Genomic DNA, 26,246 nt, shown 5'->3' with positions numbered 1-26,246 from the left:
TTGACCTCCCTCCTGTAGAGGGTCTCGTCATCCTTTGTGATGAGACCTATCAATGTTGTGTCGTCTGCAAACTTGACCATGTGATTGGTGCTGTAGCTGGTTTTGCAGTCGTGAGTCAGCAAGGTGAAGAGCAGAGGACTGAGCACACAGCCCTGAGGGGCCCCTGTACTCAGTGTGATGCTGCTCGAGGTGTTGTTGCCAACACGTACTGCTTGTGGCCTCTCACTGAGGAAGTCCAGCAGCCAGTTACACAGCGAGGTGTTGAGCCCCAGCTGGTCAAGTTTGCAGATTAGTTGTTGTGGGATGATTGTGTTGAATGCTGAGCTAAAGTCGAGTTGGCATGTCCGCCACTATAACCTCCCAGGTCAGCAGACCTTTGAGAAACTGCTCGAGCTTGCTGGCCCAAGAGCAATTGGAGTCCTGTGACCCTCCTGGCATCTGGAGAGCCGTAACATGTTGTTGTCCTCTATTGAGCTTGTTTATGGCTGGAATGTTCTGTCAGGGCTGGTAGCACAGGTAGCCAGGTGCAGGAGCTCATGCGCAGAGGAATTGACAGGACTCGGTGTGGATAACAAAAGGTGCTCTTTATTGAGGCAAAAATTCTGAATAAGATCAAAAAGGGGAAAGGCAGAGAATTGGGCGTCAGGGCAGGCAGGCAGGGTCGAAACAGGCAGGATCAGGAATGCGCACTAGTAACACGAACAACAAGACTACGGGGGAAAGACAACAATCCAGCAAGAGACAAGGGAAAGAGTGGCACAATATATAGGGGGGGAAACAGGTGTACAACATGAGATTATTTACTGTTTTACTTGAATGAGAAAAACACCGCGAATCCCGAGTATCCAGGCGCAGCCAAAAGTAATCGATCCCAGATAGCTGATCAGGCAACTCAGAAGATGACTGATAAAACAATTACCAATCAACCCTCAACACAAATAGATCAAATAAAACATGGACAAATCACTATTCAAAATATTAACAGATTATCAACAATAACATTTGCACTTGTCACATGTGCACTTACTATAGGTCTATGTCTCTTTTCCGGTGAGTTATTTTGCCCTATGTTCCTGTCTGAGTGATCGTAAACGGTTCTCTCCTTTGGAACAATCCCAAGTGATGTTTTACAGGTGAAACTATAAACCTAGTACTGTGATTGTTTTACTGCAAACATGAAAAAACATCTTCCCAATTAAACACAAGCATAATTAATGAAAATATATTGAGATTACAATGCTGAATATTCTCTATCAATTTAGGTACATGCTATGATTCAGATTCTAAAACATTGTGGGTGGACTTTGGTTGTCCTTCTTGTCAATGATAATGACTGAACTCCATGTTGCTCGTTCCTTCCATTTTTATATATGAAGACAACATTTGGGTTAGCTGTAGCTCAGTGGTCGTCCTGTAAACACAAGGTGCCCGGTTCGATACACACTCTCCCTATAATTATATGTCGAAGTGTCTTTGAGCAAGACACTGCTTCACTGCAGCCCACTGCTTCACTTCAGCCCACTGCTCCTTAATAACTAAAGATGGGTCAAATGCAGAGAAGAATTTTCCATGGGGATCAATAAAGGATATATTATTATTATTAAAATCTTTTGAAATTTTCAATCCTACTTGTTCTTATTCATTTTGGTTATTTTTCTCCAACAATAAAAATAACAGCATCAAATGGTTAATATAATATATAAAAATCTGTTCAGCTACCCCTGTCAGTGTGCAGCTAAAGCCTGGCCAGAAAGAAGTGGTAACCTCAGTGCTTTTTTGACTGCATCCCTTGTTCTATAGACAAAATCAGCAGTGGTTGGTATTCATTTTAAAATATTTGAGGTTACCTTTTAATTGTTTATCTTCTTTTTTTCCGGATTATATGGAGTGCACAAGTTGTCCAGAGGTCTTGTTGTCCAATGTGCAGTGTGACCACTGTGTTCCTAGGAAAACAAAGTTTCTCTCCTAGCATTCGCCTCTGGATATCTGCCTGACAACAACCTAATTGTTGGGAACATTTATCTGTACTGGTAACCTGGAAAAGGGTTGGGGTTAGCGTACTACCCATCATCGCAGTACACCCATGGTACGCGGCAACAATTCAGAAATTATTTTCTAGCTATTGCTCTCACTTCAATCCTGTTTTTGTGTTCATTGCTGTTTATCGGCCGTCCCAGTCCGTGGACATGCCAACTGAGACATGCAGCATTTGGGATCAGCTTTGTGTCTCATGTATTCTGGTAAAACACATTGTAGTTCTGTATGTGTTCAAGGCCTCCTAGCCAGGAGGAGGAACCAGTCTGAAGTGGTTTGGTGCTGTGCAGCAAAGAGGATCAGTTCTAGTTCTGACTTCTATTCAGGCAGCAATCAGCACTGCTTGGATTGTCTCTGGCTCACCAGCTTTCCATAAAAACACTCAATACCACAACATATTGACTTATTGGCTATCCTCAGCTTTGCGTTAGCATTTCTGGCAAGGAATTTTCCAGATAACTTTAATGAGGACAAACTCATCACCTTTAGCATGCTGATCTTCTGTGCTGTGTGGATTGAACGCTGCACTATTCAAATCGAGCTGGGTTACTGTAATCTATTTTACAACACCTGGAACTTTATGTTTAGACCTTTAAGTTCAGTTATTGTAAGTAAAGATTCCCTACAAATCCAAACATACAATCAAATCAAATTCAAGATGAGGTCCAATAGTACAAATTAATGAAGAAATGAAAAATAAAAGCAATAAACAGACATAAATCACACAACCGATGTTATCATAATATTCCATGTCTGTAGAGATAATTTGATACAAGTTTGGCCTCCCTCCCACATGACTGCCTGTGCCCTGATGGGTGGTGTCAAACGATGACCAAAACTACGAAAGTGGATGACACAGACTTGCATATAAAAATGAATACTAATTCATGTAGCTCAGGAAGTGAGAAGGGCAAATATGGGGGCATTTCTCGTCATGTTTCTGTTGTATGCCTACCTGATCTTGATTTTGTTCTCTTCCTCCTTTTTGGTATTAGAGTCTTCCTCTATTTTCTCATCTTGTAAATTAAGGAGAAAGTTTTATCTTAATGGCATGCACAAGCCTGGTGATGTGGTTTTGGGTGGGCTGTTTGAGGTCCACTACACCTCAGTCTTCCCTAAACTGTCGTTCACCTCGGAGCCAAATCAGCTCAGCTGCCAAGGGTAAGTTTAACATTCGTGTAGCAACATGTGACAACATGTGTTGATGACTATAAATAACTATTTTCTTTTTAGTTGTTAACCATGACATGTTATGTATTAGCTTTGACACTGCAGGGTTCAGGCATGCCATGACCATGGCCTTTGCCATTGACGAGATCAATACAAAAAACAATCTGCTACCTAATGTGACTCTGGGATACAGTCTTTATGACAACTGTGCTACACTTGTAATTGGATTCAGTGCTGCATTGTTGCTGGCCAGTGGTCAAGAGGAGCAGTTTCTGCTTCAGAAGGAATGTTTGGGGACCACCCCAGTGTTGGGGATTGTTGGTGATTCCTTCTCAACATTTTCTATCGCCACTGCTGATGTGTTGGGTTTATTCAATCTACCCATTGTAAGTTCACCTTCTTCAGTCTTGCTGTCGCCGAGCTTTCGATGTGCCATATTTGTATGTATTTCAGAATTGTTCAATGATAGAACAGAATATATAGATTAATTCTAAGCTCCAGCTTTACCAACACTCCTATATTTAGTAGGAAAGGGATATTCTACATTTAGATTTGAAAAAAGGGGCAATTGTTAAATAAATGAAATTGTTTGAATTTGTCTGATAATTAACATGAGAAGTAAAACCTGAATGTACACTCTGTTTCTTTATAGGTGAGTTACTATGCCACATGCTCCTGCCTGAGTGATAGGCAGAGGTATCCATCCTTCTTCAGAACAATCCCAAGTGATGCTTTCCAGGTGAAACTCATGTCTAGAAATAACCAATGCAAAATATGTCAGATGTAGTATCATGAAGATCAAATGCACATGTTATCTTGTAAATTAAAGTACTGTATTTATGTGTCCATCGTTAAGAAAAGTATATAGATTGAGGAAAAAGAGTAGGATTATATTAACTAACTGTAATTGTATTGTGCGACATGAGTTGCTTTGTTTCCTCTGAATGATAATTCAAAACTCTGCACTAATACCCCTGCTTTCTATTCTATAAGGTGCGTGCTATGATTGAGATTCTTAAACGCTTTGGCTGGACTTGGGCTGGTCTGCTGGTCAGTGATGATGACTATGGACTCCATGTTTCACAAACTTTTCAATCAGACTTGGCTCAGTCTGGTGGAGGTTGTCTAGCTTACTCAGAGATTTTACCCTGGGGTGAAAATCCTGCTGAACTAAAGAGGATTGTGGAAATAATGAAGAGATCAACAGCTCGTGTGGTCATTGTGTTTGCGCATCAGATCCACATGATTCAACTCATGGAAGAGGTATCTTATCTTTTCAACTTGGTCTCACTCCCAACTCATCAAATACTGCCACCTGGTCAGGGGGCCTCTACACCTGATACTGGTGCATGGAGGGAACTTTTAGCATCTGTACTCAATGAACCAAGCTTTCAACTAAATACAATGTAAACATATCTGCTGCAATATTAGACACTTAAAGCAACTGATGTAGTAGAAAGTGAGTAATAGTCGACTGGGTCAAAGAAATACAGAATATATACCCAGAAGACCACTGACTATGTGAAACCAAATGTCAACGTTGATTTGCGTTCACACCAAAAGTGTTGCAAACTTTCGTAAAAGCTTTTGGTTCATACAAAGTATTATTGTTTCATGTCAGTCCTTTGACTCATTAGTCACTTGTTTGTCAGGTGAGTCACGAGTCATGTGAGTCGCTAGTCAAGTAACTCCTCGGGTCCTCGCTAGTCACATGAGTTGTTAATGACTTGGTAGTCAGGTGAGTTGTTAGTCAGTCAAGTCAGTCAAGTTAATGTTAATCACAAACTTTTCCTAACCTAACTGAGTGGTTTTGTTGCCTAAACCTAACTTCCAGTGAAGAGAGAAGTTTGTTTTGAAAAGAGCCTCTGCATGTTACCAGTGGAAACTGACACTTTGTCCCTGACAAAACGACAGCATAGGGGTACCGAGAGTGTCATAGTTTGAAGCTTTGGGCCAATGACCAAGTATTTGATGAGGAGGGGGTGAGAACATGTTGATCTCTTTTCTAATTCAGTGCTACAAAGTAGATTCTATTTGTTTGTATTAAAATAAATCAATTTGATTCAATGAAATACACAGGTGGTGAGGGAGAATGTGACAGGCCTTCAGTGGATTGCCAGTGAAGCCTGGTCAGTAGCTGCTGTGCTCCAGACCTCCCGCCTTATGCCATACTTGAGTGGCACACTTGGTATTGCCATCCGCCGAGGAGAAATACTAGGGCTCAGGGATTTTCTTTTGAGAATACGTCCTGACCTACATATAAATAGTACTAGTAATACATATGGACATAGCATGGTAAGATTGTAACTTTACAATCTGATCTTTATTTACAATAATAATATTGTCATTTCTGTTAAGACTTTGTTAAAAATACATTTCAGGTCATGCAGTTTTGGGAATACACATTTGATTGTAGATTTGCACCACCTCCAGCAGGTTGGGTGGAAGCTGGGGGAGAAATATGCACTGGACAGGAAGATCTAGAGAGTGTGGGAACTGAGTTGTTGGATGTTTCTGATCTCAGGCCTGAGTACAATATTTACAAGGCGGTGTATGCTCTGGCACATGCCCTTGATGACATGCTGCAGTGCGAGCCAGGAAGAGGGCCTTTCAGCGGACACAGCTGTGCCACTTTGCAAATACTGGAGCCATGGCAGGTGTGATATCAGTTTACACTCACACTGTTTAGTTTTTGAAAACCGATGCTGTATTTGTAGGTGTATTTGTAATATATTCTGTGGAAAGAAGACATTACCTACGATTTCCATTAGGATGCCAGTTGGACCCTCCTGATTGTCTTTGAGTAGAATAATTAAATAAGTTGCAAGACAAGATCAAATGTCCTTTCTTGATCAAAAAGCTTATATTGCACTATTTTTTAAAGCTTTTGTGACTAATTCCATATTCTATCACACAGAACATTTGAATATTTACAATTAACCACAATTGATTTGAATTTGAGTCAACCCTTTTTCTATTTGAATTACCTCATGTATAGCTGCTGCATTACTTGCAAAAGGTTAACTTCACCACATCATTTGGTGATGAAGTTTCCTTTGATGAAAATGGTGATGCCTTACCAATATATGATGTCATGAACTGGCTGTTGCTCCCTGATGGAAGAACTAAAGTTCAGACTGTGGGGCTTGTTAAGCAGTTGGGCTCCAAAGGTGAAGAACTCACACTTGATGAAGAGAAAATCTTCTGGAACTTTGACAACAAACAGGTTACACGTTTATATATATATTTTTATTATAGTACTGTATGACATAATAACTAAATCAAACAGTTTAGAATAACTGTGATACAACTCATATACATTTCTTCAGTCACCCCTGTCAGTGTGCAGTGAGAGCTGCCCCCCAGGTACCCGCATGGCCAGAAGAAAGGGACAGCCTGTTTGCTGTTTCGACTGTGTACCATGCTCTGAGGGAAAGTTCAGCAATGACACAGGCAGGTATCATTATAAACCCATATGTTAAATTATTGCGTTTACAGGTTGGAGAAAGCAATGTCCTTGATGCTCTGTTCTCGTGTTTTCATATAGACTCCATGGAGTGCACCAGTTGTCCAGAGGACTTCTGGTCCAATGTCCAGCGTGACCACTGCATTCCTAAGAAAACAGAGTTTCTCTCCTACCATGAGCCTCTGGGTATCTGCCTGACAACAACATCATTGTTGGGAACATTTATCTGTGCTGTTGTCCTGGGAATTTTCACCTATCATCGCAGTACACCCATGGTACGCGCTAACAATTCAGAACTAAGTTTCTTGCTCTTGCTGTCACTTAAATCCTGTTTTCTGTGTTCACTGCTGTTTATCGGCCGTCCCAGTCTGTGGACATGCCAACTGAGACATGCAGCATTTGGGATCAGCTTTGTGCTTTGTGTCTCATGTATTCTGGTAAAAACCATAGTGGTTCTGGCTGTGTTCAATGCCTCCAAGCCAGGAGGAGGAACCAGTCTGAAGTGGTTTGGTGCTGTGCAGCAAAGAGGAACAGTTCTGGTTCTGACTTCTATTCAGGCAGCAATCTGCACTGCTTGGATTGTTTCTGCCTCACCAGCTCCCTATAAAAACACTCAATACCACAACGACAAGATAGTTTATGAGTGTGTTGTTGGGTCCACTGTTGGTTTTGCAGTGTTACTAGGCTATGTTGGTTTACTGGCTATCCTCAGCTTCCTGTTAGCATTTCTAGCAAGGAATCTTCCAGACAACTTCAATGAGGCCAAACTCATCACATTCAGCATGCTGATCTTCTGTGCTGTGTGGGTGGCATTTGTCCCTGCTTATGTCAACTCTCCAGGAAAATATGCAGATGCTGTGGAAGTATTTGCCATTCTGGCCTCCAGTTTTGGTCTCTTGTTGTCATTGTTTGGTCCCAAATGTTACATAATCCTGCTGAGACCAGAGAGGAACACAAAGAAAGCCATAATGGGCCGCACCAAGACATAAAGCAGCACTTATAACAGGCCTGCTGTTGTTTCACATTCCTTTAAGATGTATCTGCTCACAATTGATCTACATAAAACAAAGGCTGTAATTAAAAGTAGCCGTTGTTTTAGCATTATACATGTATTCATCCTACATGGAAGGTAAAAGCAGTAGGAAATGGAAAGGAATAAAGCTATCCATGAAGAACTGAGTAAATGATTGTCTATTTTCTGGTTATTTAGGCTTTCTTGGGATTTAATACAAACAATAATTTAACTGTGGATCATTATACTATTGTCATGTTGACATAATATATGACATACTTTCATTCCAAATGGCATGGCACCAGTATTTCACTTCCTTATCTCTTACCTTATCTTATTTTACTCTTTCTGAGATAGGAGATAATCCCTAATTGCAAGCTCCGAAGCCCATCATGTATCAACGCCTCAAACTCTCGTCCAGGCTTGTACATGACTATGAAGAACCCACACTAAGACTGAATCCACCAGGGAAAGTGCTGCCACATCCTACATATAAAACAAAATAATAGTGTTGGGATGCCCAACTTCCTGCCACGCAAATTCAATTTACAGAAATGCCTCTAACAAGGTCCCATAACGTGACCGTACTCATGGTGGAATGTGTTTGCATGGCTCATGGAGGATGTAAATCATAGCCATCAAAAGCCAACACAATAGCAGTTACCGGTAGTTCTTAAAACACCTTGCAGGATTTGCCTAAAATGCTGCACTATTTAAATACAGCACCCTGACTCACTGTAATTTATATTACAGCACCTGGAACTTTATGTTTAGACCTTTTTGTTCAATTAATGCAAGTCAAAATTCCCTGCACATCAAAACTTTAAACGAAGATATTGTTAAAAAATAAATTTAAGATAAGTTCCAAGAGCACAAAATAGTTAAAAAAACGAAAGCGATGAACAGAAATGAATCACATAAAGTATATTATGATGATATTCCATGTCTGTAGAAATAATTTTATACAAGTTTGTCCTGCCTCCCACATGACTCCCTGTGGCCTGATGGATGGTGTGAAACGATGAAACCAAAACCACCGAAGGGGACGACATAGACCTGCATATAAAAGTAAATAATTATTCATGAAGCTCAGAAAGTGAGAAGGGCAAGTATGGGGAAATTTCTAGTCACAATTCTGTTGTTGTATGTCTATGTAAACATAGCTTAGACATAGAGTCCATTGGACCTGGCTGGGTCTGATGCCATGGCCCTGCTGATGCTCCGCCCCCTCCTCCTCTCTACCTCCATCTGCCTGATGGATCATGGAGGTCTGGATCGGGGTCCATGCCTACCACCAACTATTTATACACTCTGTCATACTCACTGAATGTGTTGTAACTCGGTAATTAATCCTTCTGTACACATGACATATATTGCATCTGTCCATCCTGGACAGGGATCCTCCTCTGTTGCTCTCCTGTAGGTGTCTTCCCTTTTTTCGCTGTGAAAGGGTTTTTCCTATTTCTTGGGAATTTTTCCTGATCCGATGTGAGAGCCTGGGACAGGGATGTCGTATGTGTACAGATTGTATAGCCCATTCAGGCAAATTTGTAATTTGTGATCATGGGCTATACAAAATAAACTTAATTGAATTGAATGATTAAGTCTCAGTGTCTTTGGCGCTTGGACTCTACGGGGAGATTAGTAATTGAGGGCCGACTGCCCCGATCAGCAACGAGATAGATGCCCGTCCTTTTTTACACACGGATAACGTCACCTGACTCCATTCAGAATCCGCAATTTAAATTGGACCTGGCTGGAATGAGGGAGTACAAGCATCTCCTCCCTGGCCATGTCAAACAGAAACACACAACGTTTATATCTGATTCTTCAGAGATAATATAAAAATTCTGACAATTGTGTGTGTGTGTTGTTTCTCCTGGGCCTCTCACTACACGTGAGCTCTCCCGCTCCTAGATAACCCTAAATAAATCACCTGTCTGACCCAAAACTGAACTCAGTTCTTTGTTCTTATAATAATGAGCTTCCTGCAGGCCAAAAGCAGATGAGAGCTTAGTTAAAAGAAAACAAATAAAGAATATAAGAACACATACAAATATAATAAACACATTCAATTGTGAAATAGATGAAATTGTTTGCATGTGTCTGATAATTAACATGAGAAGTAAAACCTGAATGTACACTCTGTTTCTGTATAGGTGAGTTACTATGCCACATGCTCCTGCCTGAGTGATAGGCAAAGGTATCCATCCTTCTTCAGAACAATCCCAAGTGATGCTTTCCAGGTGAAACTCATGTCTAGAAATATCCAATGCAAAATATATTTCCGATGTAGTGTAATGAAGATCAAATACACATTTTGTCTTGTAAATTAAAGTAATGTATTTTTTTGTCCATCGTTGAGGAAACTGTGGATTTAGGAAAAATGAGTATAATTATATCAAGTAACTGTTATTGTATTGTGCGACATGAATTGCTTCATTTCCTCTGAATGATAATTCAAAACTTTGCACTCATACCTGCTCTAGTCTATAAGGTGCTATGATTAAGATTCTTAAACACTTTGGCTGGACTTGTGCTGGTCTGCTGTCCAGTGATGACTATGGACTCCATGTTTCCCAAACCTTCCAATTATACTTGGCTTAGTCGGGTGAAGGTCGTCTAGCTTACTCAGAGATTTTACTCTCGGGTGAAAACCCTGCTGAACTAAAGGGGATTGTCGAACCAATGAAGAGATCAACAGCTCGTCTGGTCATTGTGTTTGCGCACTGGTTCTCACTCCAAACTTGTCAAATACTGCCACCTGGTCAGGGGCCCTCGACACCTGATACTGGTGCATGGAGGCAACCTTTGGCATCTATATGCAATTGTGACAGGATTCATGCTGTCACCCGTAGGTTTCCCCCCCAAAAGCACCAAAAGGATTAGCCAACTTCAATGAGGCCACACTCATCACTTTCAGCATGCTGATCTTCTGTGCTGTGTGGGTGGCATTTGTCCCTGCTTATGTCAACTCTCCAGGAAGATATGCAGTAGCTGTGGAAGTATTTGCCATTCTGGTCTCTCATGTTACATAATCCTGCTGAAACCAGAGAGGAACACAAAATAAGCCATAATAAGGGTGAGGTGAATGTAATAAATAATCCTATGCACTCTGTATTTATTCAACAAACACAATAGAAGCAATACATACACATGTTATTATCTTGTATTATTAATCTTATTTTTGGTCTAGTCTAACTAAAACCCTCCTCGCATTCTAATAAGTAAAAATGGATTCAAACAAAGACTACCAAATATCCAATCAGAATGGCCAATGGGTAAATGGATATTTGCGTGTATAGATGCAGCTGGGTCAAATGTATTACTCTAAAAAGGAACATAATCCTGGATCAATTACATTACCACCTTAATTGTATGCTGAATTGCCCATGTGGAAAACTAGACAAAAACTGAAAACATTTGAAACTGGATTTTTGAGAACAACGCCGCTATCAGTTCTGGAAATGATGACTATACAATAGCCAAATATGAATCAGAAGCAAAATGTTGTTTTTGTATTCACTGTTCTAGTTAAAGCCAGAATGGTAAATAAGATCTGACTTTAAAGTGCCAACATTTTAATTACACATGCTAGCTGTATAGTTTTCATCAGTAGTTTATGCCAGAGGCTATCAAAGTTTGCTTATTGCTGGTCTTTCAATATAAATCAAAACATATTTTCTCCTTTATTTTTTTGAAAAAGAGTGAACATAGTCTTCTTTTTAGTTTTTGGGAAATTCCACTTTTCTTACTTTTTTGTCAAACAAAAGCAACGTTTTAATAGATGCTATTTTATAATACAATTTAGTTAACAGGGAATGGAGCTAGGTTAGGTCATCCTTCTTGGAAAAGTAGGCATGCTTTCATAAGTAATCACCCTTCCAGTGGTCCTGCCTGTAATCATAGAAATACAAATTTGACAGACTGATGTCAAAATATATCTTTCCCACATTTTTCTGCAGAATTGGTTATATTTATGACATGCCAAGTTAGTATTGATGCCAGATAGATACCGTAACCCTCCTTTAAACTGACACAGTCCAAGGGAGGATGTAGTATTTCACGAACTTACTTGGTATGCTGTCACCATCTAGTGGACATATACGTCCACATACATGGGATATACCCAGTGCTGATTTGAGCATTTGGTGTATTTAATTTGGTTTGCTTGTCACACACAAATGTGGAATTATACTCCCTGTAAAGTAGCTCTTTCCACACTGTAAATGATATGATATGATATATACCTTTATGTTCTATGTTATGTTTATAAATGTATTAAACTGTGAACCTTGTATTTTACAACAATGCAAATGTTTTACTGAAAGGTGAAAGAGTCTCTTTAGTATCTGCAACCCGATATATCTGTCAAAGTCAATTGAAATTCAAATACAAAATATATTGTGGCTATCGTGCAAATTTCAATAAATTTGATAAATGGCTCATTTAAGAATATTACTCCAATGGTGTGCAAATTAGGCCCTGCCCTTACTTTTGCGTATGCTTGATGGGTGGCGCGTAGGATTAAACAATACTGAAAGTGAATAAAAGGGCTTGTGATGGATCATTAAAGTGGTAAACAGGAGGACAATCATGAGGGCATTCATGGATATCAACCTGCTGTTGTTCGTGCAATTCCTGTTGTTGTATTCCTACTTTTCTTGTTCTATGCCTTCTAATCTCGATTCCACTTCCTGCCGGTTAAAGGGACAGTTTCATTTAAATGGGATGCACAAGGCCGGAGATGTGGTTTTAGGTGGTCTATTTGAGATCAACTTCTTTTCTGTATTTCCTGACCTGTCTTTTACCTCAGAGCCCCAACAGCCTACCTGCCACAGGTAAGTCTGTCAGGGAAACATTGAAAAGAAAGTGGTGGAGGTCAATCATAATGGTGCATGTTTTATAATACGATTTTACAAAAATTAAAAAGCCATTGTTTATTCATGCCATTTTGGATACATCACTTTTTTGCATAGCCTTTTTAGTTTTGTAATGGTATGTTGTGTTTTTCAATTGTGGTATGTTTGTGTTAGTTTTGATGTTCTAGGATTCAGGCAGGCCCAGACCATGGCCTTTGCTATTGATGAGATCAACAGAAACACCAACCTGATCCCTAATGTGACTTTGGGATACAGTCTTTATGATAACTGCGTCAAACTAGGAATTGGATTCCGTGCAGCATTGTTATTAGTCAGTGGGCGAGAAGAGCAGTTCATATTAAACGATACCTGCGTAGGAACCACTCCGGTCATAGGAATCGTGGGTGATTCTTCCTCTACTCGTTCTATTGCCATCTCCACAGTCCTTGGTTTGTACAGAGTACCTATGGTAAGTTTTCCACTGTAATTTTTAGGGATCATTTTGATTTAGTTTCAAATTTAATGTCAATCGTAAACATGGACTAAACCACCGAAGTCGAAAGGGCCGGTGAAGGCGTTGAATGTTTTTAGGCTGCACAATCTGTCTTTCACAGGTGAGTTATTTTGCCACATGTTCATGCCTGAGTGACCGGGAAAAGTTTCCATCCTTCTTTAGGACGATCCCAAGTGACGCTTTCCAGGTGAATAAAAAAATAATTTGCCCTAAAACATTCCCCAGAAATAACATCCCTGTACTGCAATGAAAAACATATTTCTTTTGTCTCACATTCCTTGTGCCATTGAAGCTGTTTTGTCTGAGCTAACAATGCTGAAATGCAATAACAGAACATGGTCCATTGAGGAACCTGTCTATCAGGTTCCCCACTGAAGATTATTCCAGCCTATGCACTAATCCCTCCACTCTATATTTACTCAGGTGCGTGCTATGATTCAGATTCTCAGGCACTTTGGATGGACTTGGACAGGTCTGCTGGTCAGTGATGATGATTATGGACTTCATGCTGCCCGTTCCTTTCAATCTGACTTGGCTCTGTCTGGTGGAGGGTGTCTGGCCTACCTCGAGGTTTTGCCCTGGGGCAATGACCCAGCAGAACTAAGGAGAATTGTGGATGTGATGAGGACATCTACAGCTCGTGTGGTCATTGTGTTTGGACATGAGAGTACCATGATGAACCTCATGGAAGAGGTTGGGCCAGTAGTTTAATCATAAGTTAATATAATTATATTAATGTTTTATTTATCAAACAGAGAGATTTTAGTTCTATAAAAAAAAAAAATTTGAATTGAATAAATCACACATCTTATTGTCCAAGGTGTTGTTAGCACGGTATTAGACTGACATTACTAACTGAGACAAATTACATTGACCTTTAGTTATAATGACATGTAACACTCATAATTATGTGTATAACAGTATGAATTTACACATTTTTATATAATGCAATGCACAGGTAGTGAGGCAAAATGTGACAGGCCTGCAGTGGATGGCCAGCGAAGCCTGGATTGCAGCTACTGTGCTTCAGACCCCCCGACTCATGCCGTACATAGGTGGCACTCTGGGCATTGCCATCCGCCGAGGAGAAATACCAGGTTTCAAGGACTTCCTGTTAAAAATACGACCTGACGTACAACACAACAACAGCTATGGAAATAGCATGGTAAGTTTAACCTTGCAATCTGGTATTTGTAATACTAATACATACTATTGTCATCATTTATGACACTCTGTTTTGAATACATTTCAGGTAAATCAGTTCTGGGAATACACATTTAAGTGCAGATTTGCACCACCTCATGAAGGTTGGGTGGAAGCTGGGGGATCACTATGCACTGGACAGGAAGATCTAGAGATTGCGGAGACGGAGTTCTTGGACATTTCAAACCTTAGGCCAGAGTACAACGTGTACAAGGCTGTGTATGCCCTGGCGTACGCTCTTGATAACATGCTGCAGTGTGAGGCAGGGAGAGGCCCTTTCAGGGAGCACAGCTGTGGAACTTTGCAAAGACTTGAGCCATGGCAGGTAGGATATCAGTTTACACTCCATCTGTTTGTGTGACTAAATCCTGTGCTTCAGCAGTTATTGTGGAGTAGCGTAAGTGTATATAATTAAATACAAAGTTATGATTTTACTAATCCTAAAGCAAATAGATGAAAGGATTTCCCCTAATGCTGGGTAACAGCTCTGGATAGCAAAATCAAGTCAGAGGCAACAACTCTTGTCACTAGGTATATAGTATTATCATGTGAACTCTCTTTAAAGTAAATGTTATGTTGGAATTGTTAAGTGTAAGCACTGATCTGTTCACCATGGCTATTTTTGTATCTGTCCTTTAATATTTTCCTCTCTCTTATTTTGATACTGATAGCTTGTGCATTATTTGGAAATGGTTAATTTCACCACACCATTTGGTGATCAAGTATCATTTGATGTGAATGGTGATGCAATACCAATTTATGATGTCATGAACTGGCTGTCGCTCCCTGACGGAAGAACTAAAATTCAGAATGTGGGTCAGGTTAAAGAGTCAGCCAAAGGTGAAGAACTGACACTTGATGAAGACCAAATCTTCTGGAACTTTGAATCCAAAGAGGTTATGCCTGATTATTTAGACAACTATTTTTTTATCTGATGGATGACTCATTATAGCAGTGTAAATTAGTGTAGAGTAATATATTTATTTTTCTACATATAGCCACCCAGGTCAGTGTGCAGTGAGAGCTGTCCTCCAGGAACCCGAATGGCCAGAAAGAAGGGGGAATCTGAGTGCTGTTTTGACTGCATCCCTTGTTCTGAAGGAAAGATCAGCAATAAGACAGGTTGGTATTCAGTTTTAAACATTGCAATTTGGAGATATGATTTAAGCATGTATCTGTAAAAGTTCCCTGTCTTCTTAGACTCCCTGGAGTGCAGCAGTTGTCCAGAGGATTTCTGGTCCAGCCCTCAGCGTGACCACTGTGTTCCGAAGAAAACAGAGTTCCTTTCTTATCAAGAGCCTCTGGGTATCTGCTTGACAACCACCTCATTGCTTGGCACATTACTATGTACTGTAATCCTCGGGATCTATATCTATTATCACAGTACCCCTATAGTGCGTGCTAACAATTCAGAACTTAGTTTCCAGCTCTTGCTGTCACTTAAATCCTGTTTTCTGTGTTCACTGCTGTTTATCGGCCGTCCCAGTCTGTGGACATGCCAACTGAGACATGCAGCATTTGGGATCAGCTTTGTGCTTTGTGTCTCATGTATTCTGGTAAAAACCATAGTGGTTATGGCTGTGTTCAATGCCTCCAAGCCAGGAGGAGGAACCAGTCTGAAGTGGTTTGGTGCTGTGCAGCAAAGAGGAACAGTTCTGGTTCTGACTTCTATTCAGGCAGCAATCTGCACTGCTTGGATTGTTTCTGCCTCACCAGCTCCCTATAAAAACACTCAATACCACAACGACAAGATAGTTTATGAGTGTGTTGTTGGGTCCACGGTTGGTTTTGCAGTGTTACTAGGCTATATTGGCTTACTGGCTATCCTCAGCTTCCTGTTAGCATTTCTGGCAAGGAATCTTCCAGACAACTTCAATGAGGCCAAACTCATCACATTCAGCATGCTGATCTTCTGTGCTGTGTGGGTGGCCTTTATCCCTGCTTATGTCAACTCTCCAGGAAAATATGCAGATGCTGTGGAAGTATTTGCCATTCTGGCCTCCAGTTTTGGTCTCTTGTTGGCATTGTTTGGACCCAAATGTTACATAATCCTGCTGAGACCAGAGAGGAACACCAAGAAAGCAATAATGGGACGGGGGATCCAGTCATAAAACATGCATTATAGTTATAATTAATGCATTTTCTCTATACAATACAAAATACTTTTGGGAATTATTACCTTGAGCAGTTATTGTGAAAGCTGGGCAGATGACTTGGCTCATTGATGTAATAATTAATGTTTCCCACAGGATTTAGTGAGAATATGAGGAGGACCTCTGACCCTCTGGGGGGTCCAGGGGCATAAACAACAAATATGTTTGTCCTGTTTAAAGATAAATGCATCAATCTGGTGCACTTTAAAAACAAAATTAGGAGGCGAGATCTAAGAAGAATGCTCTTGTAAACAACGTGGTGCCTTTGTTCTAGCAGAGGTGAAATGTAACTAAGTGCATTTTCTGTAGGCTACTCTAGTACTGAAGAGTACCACTTTCCACTTAAGGTTACTTCATACTAGTCCAATACATCTTAAACATAATTTGTATCCAAAATTTAGTAATTTAAAGCCTAATTAGGAGGGCTGTTAATTGATTTTTTAAAAATTACTAATTAATCGCACATTTTGAAATTCATTAATCGCGATTAATCGCGATTAAAAGTTTTTTTTCTTCTTTTTAAAGACAAAACTTCACACAGAGCTGTGTTTTCAAAGAGGCTCCTACCTATAAAGTGCCAGTGAGGTATTTAATATTGTGGATGATAAATTGTTTCTTCAGTGAAACACCCAGATTAGTAAAAAAAAAGAAGTATATTGAGACCCCATTGGTCCTGTCATCTTTAACACTGAACAGCAACAGAACCAGTGGCCTTGGTAAACTGACTGACATTCAAATATGGCACGTTAACCCTCTGGAGGCTGGGGGCATGTTCTCCATTTTACAAAAAAAATTAAATTCACCTTTTAAAGGCGTTTGCATATGACACACCCCCACGTGTTATACATCAAACATTCCAGAACAATCTCAGCTCTCTAGAATGAGGCACAATTGTCCTCACGCCGTGTTCCCTGGCTTCTGACTGACAGGTTGCTAATGAGCTTCACCTGTGTGGTGGGGAGGTCCTTGTGGTTTACCGAGTGTTCATTGGTTGTTTTTTTCGCAAAATGTTGACAGACAAACGGATTGACAAATCACAGTGAAGGTTTCGTGTGACGAGATCTTTCCGCGCCGCGTCACCCGACACGTCGACCCTCCGTTCCTCTGTGTATCGGGGGAGACGGGAGGAAGGAGCGGAGGAGGAAACCCGACTGATTCATCCACGAGTTTAAACTGATTTCTGCTCCTTATTTTCGCGAAGAAATAATTGTTTTAAAAACGCAAACAGTGTCAAACAGTGTCAAACCGCACTGCCGCGGTTTGAAATTCAGGGGAGTGAAAAAACTTCAACGAGCACCGGAAGTAAACAAAGTTGCGTTAATTGCGTTAAAATATTTTAGTGCGTTAACGCGGCCAAATTAATCGCATAGATTAACGCGTTAACGCTGACAGCCCTACTAATTAGTAAGTATAATAAAGTAGTTGTACACCAATAATTAAAAGCCAATGATAAAGGCCTACTGTAAATGTATGTTGGTTCCTTGAGTACAGTATATCATGATGTTAATACTTTTGTACTTTTACTGTATTTTTACACTTTGCTGTAATTACTAATTTAATCGTAACATTTTGTACATATGAATAGTGATGGCATAAATAATGTCACTTAGTTATGTAAAAATATGTCACAATAACCATGTTTCTAGACAGGTCTGATGGGTTGCCGACATCGCTTTAGGCTTTGCACTAAAGAAAACAATTAAATCACAGCGTAGTTCACAGAAACATCTGCAAGTTCAGGGACATCACAACCACTGCCGAATTAGAAGGTGACGTGGAAACAACAACACTGCTTCCCTGTTGTCACATATGGCAACATGTCACCTTCCCTGTGAGTTACATAAACAACTTTATTGACAAAAAAAATATTGTTACAGTTTGCAGTAGATTTAGAGACTGAAAAATATATATATATATAAATATATATCGATCAGCAAACTGCTTGGTGATTAAGTTTGTCTGGTATACCTTAAATTCATTATTTACATTGTTTAACCTGTTTTAGGTTTCTGCTCGAAGTAACATACCCAGACTAAAAAGGGTGTAGCTCTGCAACCACAAAAGCTATTTGAATAATATTGGTGTTAAAATAATGGCAACACATGTGAGCTTTTGTTCAGATATGTAAATATTAGTATATATGTTCCTGGTTAAGAGTAAATAAAGATGAAACACAGCAACAACAAAAAAGTTTCAGGTTCGCCTAGAAAAAAAGCACTTTCAGGATAAATAACTTTTGAAAGGATGCACAGCAAAGGCCTAAAATCATCCACATCATAGCACAACTTTTTTTTCAAAAAAAATGTAGGCAAGGTCTCTAAATTGTGCATTTGGGCACATTCGAGCACCATCTGTGGCATATGACTTTTCTCATGTACCAAATCAAATATTGCACTTGTATATTACTTATGGTGTTCAATACATCCAAATACATCAGTCTGTGGCTTTACAACAGTAAATTAAAGATAAAAGAACGATAAAACAAAGTGGTGCTGTGCACATGTGTCATTTGCGTAAAGCCGTTTTTTTTATCTGTCACTCATGAGCTGTTGCACACGCAGATATCTCCGCTTGGGGAAGGGCGTGTTTCAAAAAACTACACGTCTTTGGAATCCTTAGAGCCAATAGAATCGATTGGTACCAAGAAAGACAAGATTGACAGCATTGTGAGCCAATAGGATACAGAAAGGCATCGCCATTTTTGAAATGTGAAATCAGATTTGCTGAAATTGAACTTCCTGTCAGCTGACTATAATGTATTCTCCAAAGGCCCACCTTGTTTTTAAAGGGACATACACATATACGGAACATATGTCAGCTTGAATCTATGGGCGAAAATCGTTTGTTCTTCTTCTAAACAACAAAAGTAAGTTGCATTTGCCGGCTGTAAAGCTATGAAGCGTTTAATGTGGCTGTGTTCTTTGGGTCATATCTCCGTGTTGCTTTGGTGCAGAAGGACTCTATAAAGATATTTAGAATCTGTGTGAAGTCCTCTTGCTTTCTAACATCTCATATTTTACGATAGCAGGGAGATATGTGTCGCTAGTGTTGAAAACGTTCTGAGTGGGCTGACTCCTGACAAAATTATGATTAGGATATTTTAATAATTATTTTAGTTTGTGTTTTAGGTGTGCTGAAATGGCTTCCTGATACTTGTAGCCCAAGTTGTGTTCTTTATTTTGATGTGCAAGATCAATATATTTGCTCACGTTTATTATAATGTTTTAGACAGTTGAACCACAATGTCCAAAAAATGCCCCAAATGGGGCTCTTGGTGCTTAAATGTGTGTTACATTAAAAACAATATACATCATGCTACCATGCAGCATCTATTTTTAAAGAAGAACCTGCTAATGTAAATAAACCGTTTAAATCCAAACTTGCATCAAATATCCAACATCTAAAGTTAAATAAAATCTTGGAAATGGAGTGTTGTGACTTATATATGTCTACATTTAAAAAACTCAGCAAACTCATTATCTCATGTATTTCAAAATATCAAAAGAAACAGTAATCCTTTATTATCTGGTATAAAGGAATTGCAGGCAACTTATATAAATTATTTATTTTGGTGGGAATTATACATGACAAAATACAAGATCAATGATGACTGAAATATGTTCACATTGTAGATAGATAGATAGATAGATAGACAGATAGATAATATATTAACTTCTAAATATTCAAAGCCTCTAACTTCCAGAGTCAGTGTCTTCTTCAGGAATGACTGACACTGTTGCAGGGTTAGAAGGTTATGCATACACATAGTATATACTTGCTGCTCAATTTAACTTAAACTTTGCTGTCTCTACATGCATAGAAAATAAGCAATGTTAATGCAAAAACTGCATTTGTATCTCTCAAGAGTACCACTGCTGCTAATATTATGCAAGAACAAGTTAAGTGGCTGGTGGTGGCAGGCATATATTCTTATACCAGAATTTGAATTCAGAATTGTGTTTTGGGACAGGGATGTCTATATGTACAGATTGTAAAGCACTCTGAGACTAATTTGTAATTTGTAAAATTGGGCTATACAAATAAACTGAATTGAAAATAAACTGAATTGAATAATAATTTAATAAAATGTCTTGTTATCAAACGTATTGCTTTATTGTGTTTCTCTGCACCATGTCAGCTGGCAAATCATTTAAATTCAAAACAGATTAAATAGGTATTGCCACATTGTAAAATATATTGAAATACATAGTGACTGCTATAACAACTTATGCTTATAGGCTACTATTCTTAACGTTACCTCGGTTCTTTGATAACAGAGTGAGGTGTTTCACGATGGGAATCGCCTTGGCGTGACCAACTAAGGAAGCTCCAATGACAGTGGTGCAAGTGACTTTTTTTCGTTCCGATGTGCGCGCACACGCCGGCATCGGAGCTCTGTGGCGCGCGAGACGGAGAGCGGAGAAGAGTTAACGCGACATGTAGAGACAGAAATGACATGCTGCTGGTTAGAGACGATCAATAACAGATCGGTCAGTACGCAAAGGCGCGAAGTAACACAAGTGGCATTACGCATTGTTGATTATTTTCGCCCAATGCGTACCTGCGTACCAGTTATGTGCACCCCTGGGCATAGACCAGCTCGCTGCAGCACAAATATCCTGCACTTGAACACCCTTGAACAGGGCCTATGAAATGGCCATACTCCTTGTGGAATGATCCCTCAAACCCTCGGAGGGCTGCAGAAAAAGGTCCCGGTGTATGGGGAGAGTCCAGCGAGCGCCTCACGGTAGCGCAAGTGCGCATCCGTTGCGGCCCCCCGTTTAGATGACGAAATGTTGCAGGTTGCTGCCCCCTGTTCTAGGTCATCAGCATCAGAGATCTCATACTCAGAATCAGGATCAAGAATTGCTCCATCTTCCTCATCTTGTTCTTCATGTAGCATCTCTATGACCTTTTAAGATGTAAATTTGGAGTGACTGTGACAAGCCATACTAAAACACTGTGGATTAAGAAACTATCAGTTGATCAAGTATCCAGTATACTGTTCTATTTCAAGTTTTATTTTGTTGACCTAGCTGACATTAGCTATCTATATTAGAATGGCATGTAGACCTAGTTATCGTTAGCTAGAATTGACCTAAATAACATAAACTAACATTAGTTTGTGAGAATAGAATATGTTAATAGATAGCTAATAATATTGGACCTATTTCTCTTTCCCACCAGTAATGGATGTCAAGGTGAAGTAATGTTCAAATAGTTTGTGCAGTTATCTTTTCAAAATATATTAAATATATTCTTAGGTAAAACAATTCTGAAATAAGACCTGCCTGAATGTGCAAAAGCAGCCCGTTCTGTAGTTCTGACAAGTGACAAACAATTACAAACCAAATCATATCAAATTCACACTTGCATGCATGAGTCATTTCTGAATGGTGAAGTTAATTTATTGCAAAGATTTTTACAATTAAAAATCTGTCAGGTCAAATTTGACCCATAGGAGCCTGCTTCTATTCTGTAATTGGTCTTTTAATAGAGACTACAATAAAGACAACAACTGACACATTACTCTTTATTTTTTATGTCAATGGTTTATTATCTTCGCTCATTATATATATATATATATATATACATATATATATACATATATATACACATATATATATACATATATACATATATATATATATATGTCATTCAGGCAATGTAGAGATGTACTAGACAATAAAGCAACAATAGTTGTATGATATTTCATATTTTTGGAAAATAAAAATGTTATCGTTTCATGACACTAAACTTAAGGAATGAGGAATGCATGTAAATTGAAAATTTTATAAAATGTGTGCATTGTTCATTTATTCCTGTCAACGACCCATCATGTGTTTCTTAGTGTTTTTCTCAGGGCGACAGAGAATGATGAAACATTTGGGGGCAAAAATACAGAGCAGTAAACCATAGCTAGAGGCCAGGATTGCAAAAATCTCTACAACAACAACATACTTCCCAGGAGAGCTAACATAAGCAGGAACAAAAGCTATCCAAACTGCACAGAATATCAGCATGCTGAAAGTGATCAGTTTGGCCTCGTTGAAGTTGTCAGGGAGTTTCCGAGCAAGAAAGGCCAGGAAGAGACTGGTGCAGGCCAGCAGACCAATGTAGCCCAGAACCAGAGAGAAGCCCACCACAGAGGCCATGGCACACTCCAAGGTGACCTTTGACCCTTGGAAACCCAAATCACGTTGAGGCACAGGGGGGCTGAGGGACAGCCATGTCGCACAGATGATAATCTGTATTCAAATAAAATTTAATAACATTGATGTAAAATATCGTAGACCAAAGTCTATTGGTATATGTATATACATTAAAGAAAAGTAGTACCTGTACACAAGTAAGAAAGCAAACACTTCCTCTCTGTTGGCCTTGACCAAACCACCTAATCAAGGCTTCAGCACCTGGACGAGCTGAGCGGAAAGCTGCCAGAACAACTATAGTTTTGACTTGGAGGCAGGAAACACAAAATACAAAACTGATCCCAAAAGCTGCCTGTTGGAATCGACAAGCCCAGACTGATGGACGACCAATGAACACCAGTGAGCACAGGAAGCACAGCTTCAGGGACAGGAGAAGCAGGAAGCTCAGTTCTGAATTGTTGGCCCGCACCTACAAGTAAAGAAATAACATGAAAAGTAAGCCAACCACAAGCCAAAAAGGGGATGATTAAAGTGAACCTAATGTTTTGTTATCAAACGTACCTTGAACAATGGCATGTAAGGGTATTAGATGAAACAAATCGATGAGCACAGTGACCTTTTGTTGAAAATATACATTATAGTATTGTTTACTTTATTCAATGAGCTCACCATAGGTGTTTGACGGTAGTAAAGAAACACCACAAACACAGCTGTTGTCACCGCAGCACCAGATACAGCTGCTGTAGTCAGGGTGATGCCCAAGGTTTCATTAAAGGAAAGGAAGTCCAGCTGACGAGGGATGCAGGCAGTTTGCTCAGCATTGGACCAAAACTCATCTGGACAACGTTCACAGTGAAGAGAATCTGGGGGAGGAAAACAGAGGAGTTAGGAAAGTAAAACACAAAAAGAAAATGGAGGGTTTCTAATGGAGTAATTTCCTCACCAGTTACATTGCTGATCTCCCCTTCAGCACATTGGATACAGTCAAAGCAGCAGAGAGGTTCTCCTTTCCTGTTGGCCTTTCGGGTACCTGGCGGACATCTCTCACTGCACACTGAAGTTGGCACCTAAACAACAAGTAAAACCATATTCTCAAGACATAATGCCTTGGAAATCCCATTTTGGTACCAGCCTCAATCAATATTGTTCTTTGTAAACTACCTGATTCGATCCTGTACTCCACTGAATAGCCGATTCATTAAGGTGGATGTCAAAGCCGTCCACACGACCAATCAAAACCATTTTGAGTGACCCCTGGGGGGTGTATTGCCAATTGACAAGGTCGTACTTTGCTGGAATGTCTGCACCTTGGAAATGAAACATTTCACCCTGTGGTGTGGTGAAATTCACGTTGTTCAGGTGCTGCAACAGCTGAAAGTATAAAGATATTATAAATACTGAAATTGACGCACTGACAGAGCATGTGCAAAATAATGTCTCTGACAAACCTTTTCTGAGGATTAGTATTATCATAATTTGATATGCATTTTGTTTAAAGAAAAGTGTACATTTCCACGCTCAGGCAAATGCTGATTATTATGCTTACCTCTATGGGTTTGATATCCTTTGGAGAGGAACAGCTGGAGCTATTGTTTCCGGGTGAGCTTTCTCTACCAGGGCAGGACAAGAGGCTGTGAAGGGCATGGGCTGCAGCATAAACAGCAATGTAAACATTATATGTCACCCTAAGCTTGGAGGTATCAGTGAAGTGATTATTCACTCCCTCTAGGGACTCGGTCCCACTGCACAGTGGCAGAGAACCTTTGTGAGTCAATCCATTTGCATGAGGTGATGTAGAAATATTTAATGGGGTTCCAGATTTGAAAGATGGAGAGGAATGTGTAAAGAGAGGTGAGGCCTCAGAACTGCACCCAAATTCTGCCTCCCAGAATTCTCTTAAGAACTCATCTTCAGGACGATAGATTGGGTGCAACCATTTGATATAATTTTCAAAGCCAGGCATGATTGAACTTCTAATGGCAACACCAAAAACCCCTTTTGCTACTTTAGTTGAGACAACATTTCGGAGAAGATCACCACTGGTGCTCCAAGCCTCACTGGCCAGATATTGTCTGTCAGTCACCTAGTGAACGCAAGAAGATAATATCAAAAGATCAAAATGCACTCTAAAAGATAAAATTAAGATTCATTTTTTTAAACTGTATCCTTGTCATATAAAATGTCTCTATTGCATTTAATATATTCAAAACACAATTGTATTCCAATTACTCACATTTATTTTGGCTAGTTGCAGGAACAGTTCCCTCACATCTGTGTACCAGCTAAAGATCAGAATCACTTTTGCAGTCGAAGCCTGAATTGTGAGGGCTGCTCGTCTGGCGTCACTCACAATGTTTTGCCTTTCGAGAGTCTCTACAAATGCCAGACACACGCCGGCCCCCTGAGTCTCCTCCTGAAAAACCTGACATGTACAGTTAAAAGGAGCAAAAGATTAGATTTAAAGAAATCATTAAAGTGTTGTACAATGTTTTGCATAAATGCCTTCTACAACATATGGAAACACCTTCATGGCCACATGACCATAATCGTTGTTTGCTACAACTGCTCCGATCCAGCTCCAATTAAAGCGTATGGAAAGCTGGGCAAAAGCTCGGGCTTGGTAAATATCACTGGGTATGGTCCTGAAGAAGTTTGGAAATTGACGCCTGTCACTTAGACATGGACAGCTTGCCAGGTAGCTGATCTGAAATATCAAAAGAAAATGTTCCATACAAAATATTGGAAACAGGAGTGTTCAGAGTGATTTCCAAAATTAGGTCCTCTCCCAGAAAGAAAAAGTCTAAGTCCTAAGAGTGATGTAGAGTAAAATATGGCACCAGGTCCCTAAAATAAGAAAACAAATTTACAGTACAGTGTTAATTCTATATTCAAAACAAAACTCACTAAAGGTACAGAGAGTGGTCCCAGGGTTCTGGAGAGTATCTGTACTGTTCCAGATGAAGCACCTCCAATAATCACCGGAACACGATAAGCACCTAACGGCAGCAACAAAGGGTGAGGGTTTGTTCCATGTTTACAGAACCAAAATGCATCATTTAAATAATGTTATGGACAAAGTATAGATACAAAATGGGCTACCTTTCCATTCTGAGATTCCTTTTTCAGCAGAATCTTGAGAGTCTGTTGAACTACACATGGCGTTGTCTCCTCCAACCAGTGACAGTGCTGTCTGGAGAGCCCATGGTGGTCGGCCACAGCTATCTAAGATATGGTACCCCAGCTTCACACCTGGTAGCAGCATTGTACTGTGATTGATTTCCTCTACCGCAAACATCATAGCATGTATGTACTGTAATGGAACATTTTCTAAACTGAGACAACAGAAGAGAAGAAATTAGAGAAAATTAATCAAAAGGTTGAAGCCACCAGTACTTATCTGGATTTTTTTTGTCAAGTAAATAGTGCAGAACAGAATTTTACCCTGTGCAAGGTTTGTAATGTGGCAGCTGAGTGAAGTCGTTGTCTATAGCTGGAGGTTGATAATGAAGAGGAAAGAGCCCACCAATAACGACATCTCCATCCTGGAGCAGACCTTGGCTGTCAGGCGTACCCCACCGGGAACAAGACACTGTCTCAACGCACTGAAGTCCCACCCTGAGCCCCAGCTGTCTGCCCACAAGCCCGACAAGTAGCAGGGATGGAGCTGAAGAGGGCCACAT

General features: G+C 39.9%; 3 protein-coding genes and 1 pseudogene across 3 annotated transcripts; 3 read left to right on the top strand and 1 right to left on the bottom strand.

Moving 5' to 3' along the window:
• Positions 1–340: 340 nt before the first annotated feature.
• Positions 341–2,804, top strand: LOC130210817 (extracellular calcium-sensing receptor-like; annotated as a pseudogene).
• Positions 2,805–3,070: 266 nt separating this feature from the next.
• LOC130211225 (extracellular calcium-sensing receptor-like) lies at positions 3,071–7,659 on the top strand. Its single transcript, XM_056441953.1, has 8 exons — positions 3,071–3,195; positions 3,296–3,590; positions 3,857–3,943; positions 4,198–4,467; positions 5,586–5,861; positions 6,203–6,430; positions 6,534–6,657; positions 6,752–7,659. The coding sequence occupies exons 1-8, from the start codon at positions 3,086–3,088 to the stop codon at positions 7,657–7,659; spliced, it is 2,298 nt and encodes a 765-aa protein (XP_056297928.1). The 5' UTR covers positions 3,071–3,085.
• A 4,631-nt stretch (positions 7,660–12,290) lies between these two features.
• On the top strand, positions 12,291–16,372 carry LOC130211216 (extracellular calcium-sensing receptor-like). The gene is made up of 9 exons (XM_056441944.1): positions 12,291–12,523; positions 12,719–13,013; positions 13,159–13,245; positions 13,482–13,751; positions 14,017–14,223; positions 14,311–14,586; positions 14,933–15,157; positions 15,260–15,383; positions 15,462–16,372. Exons 1-9 carry the CDS (start codon positions 12,291–12,293, stop codon positions 16,370–16,372), a joined length of 2,628 nt encoding a protein of 875 aa, XP_056297919.1.
• Positions 16,373–22,239: 5,867 nt separating this feature from the next.
• Positions 22,240–26,246, bottom strand: LOC130210814 (extracellular calcium-sensing receptor). The gene is made up of 12 exons (XM_056441306.1): positions 26,008–26,246; positions 25,717–25,898; positions 25,471–25,562; positions 25,091–25,270; positions 24,800–24,988; positions 24,438–24,649; positions 24,113–24,308; positions 23,728–23,937; positions 23,510–23,633; positions 23,236–23,429; positions 22,754–23,035; positions 22,240–22,662 (listed from the first exon to the last, which is right to left on the bottom strand). Exons 1-12 carry the CDS (start codon positions 26,244–26,246, stop codon positions 22,240–22,242), a joined length of 2,523 nt encoding a protein of 840 aa, XP_056297281.1.

This window comes from Pseudoliparis swirei, chromosome 20 (genome assembly GCF_029220125.1).
Source record: "Pseudoliparis swirei isolate HS2019 ecotype Mariana Trench chromosome 20, NWPU_hadal_v1, whole genome shotgun sequence".
NCBI lineage: Eukaryota > Metazoa > Chordata > Actinopteri > Perciformes > Liparidae > Pseudoliparis > Pseudoliparis swirei.
The sequence above is the reverse complement of the archived record's forward strand: the minus strand, read 5'-3'. Positions and strand labels throughout refer to the sequence as shown.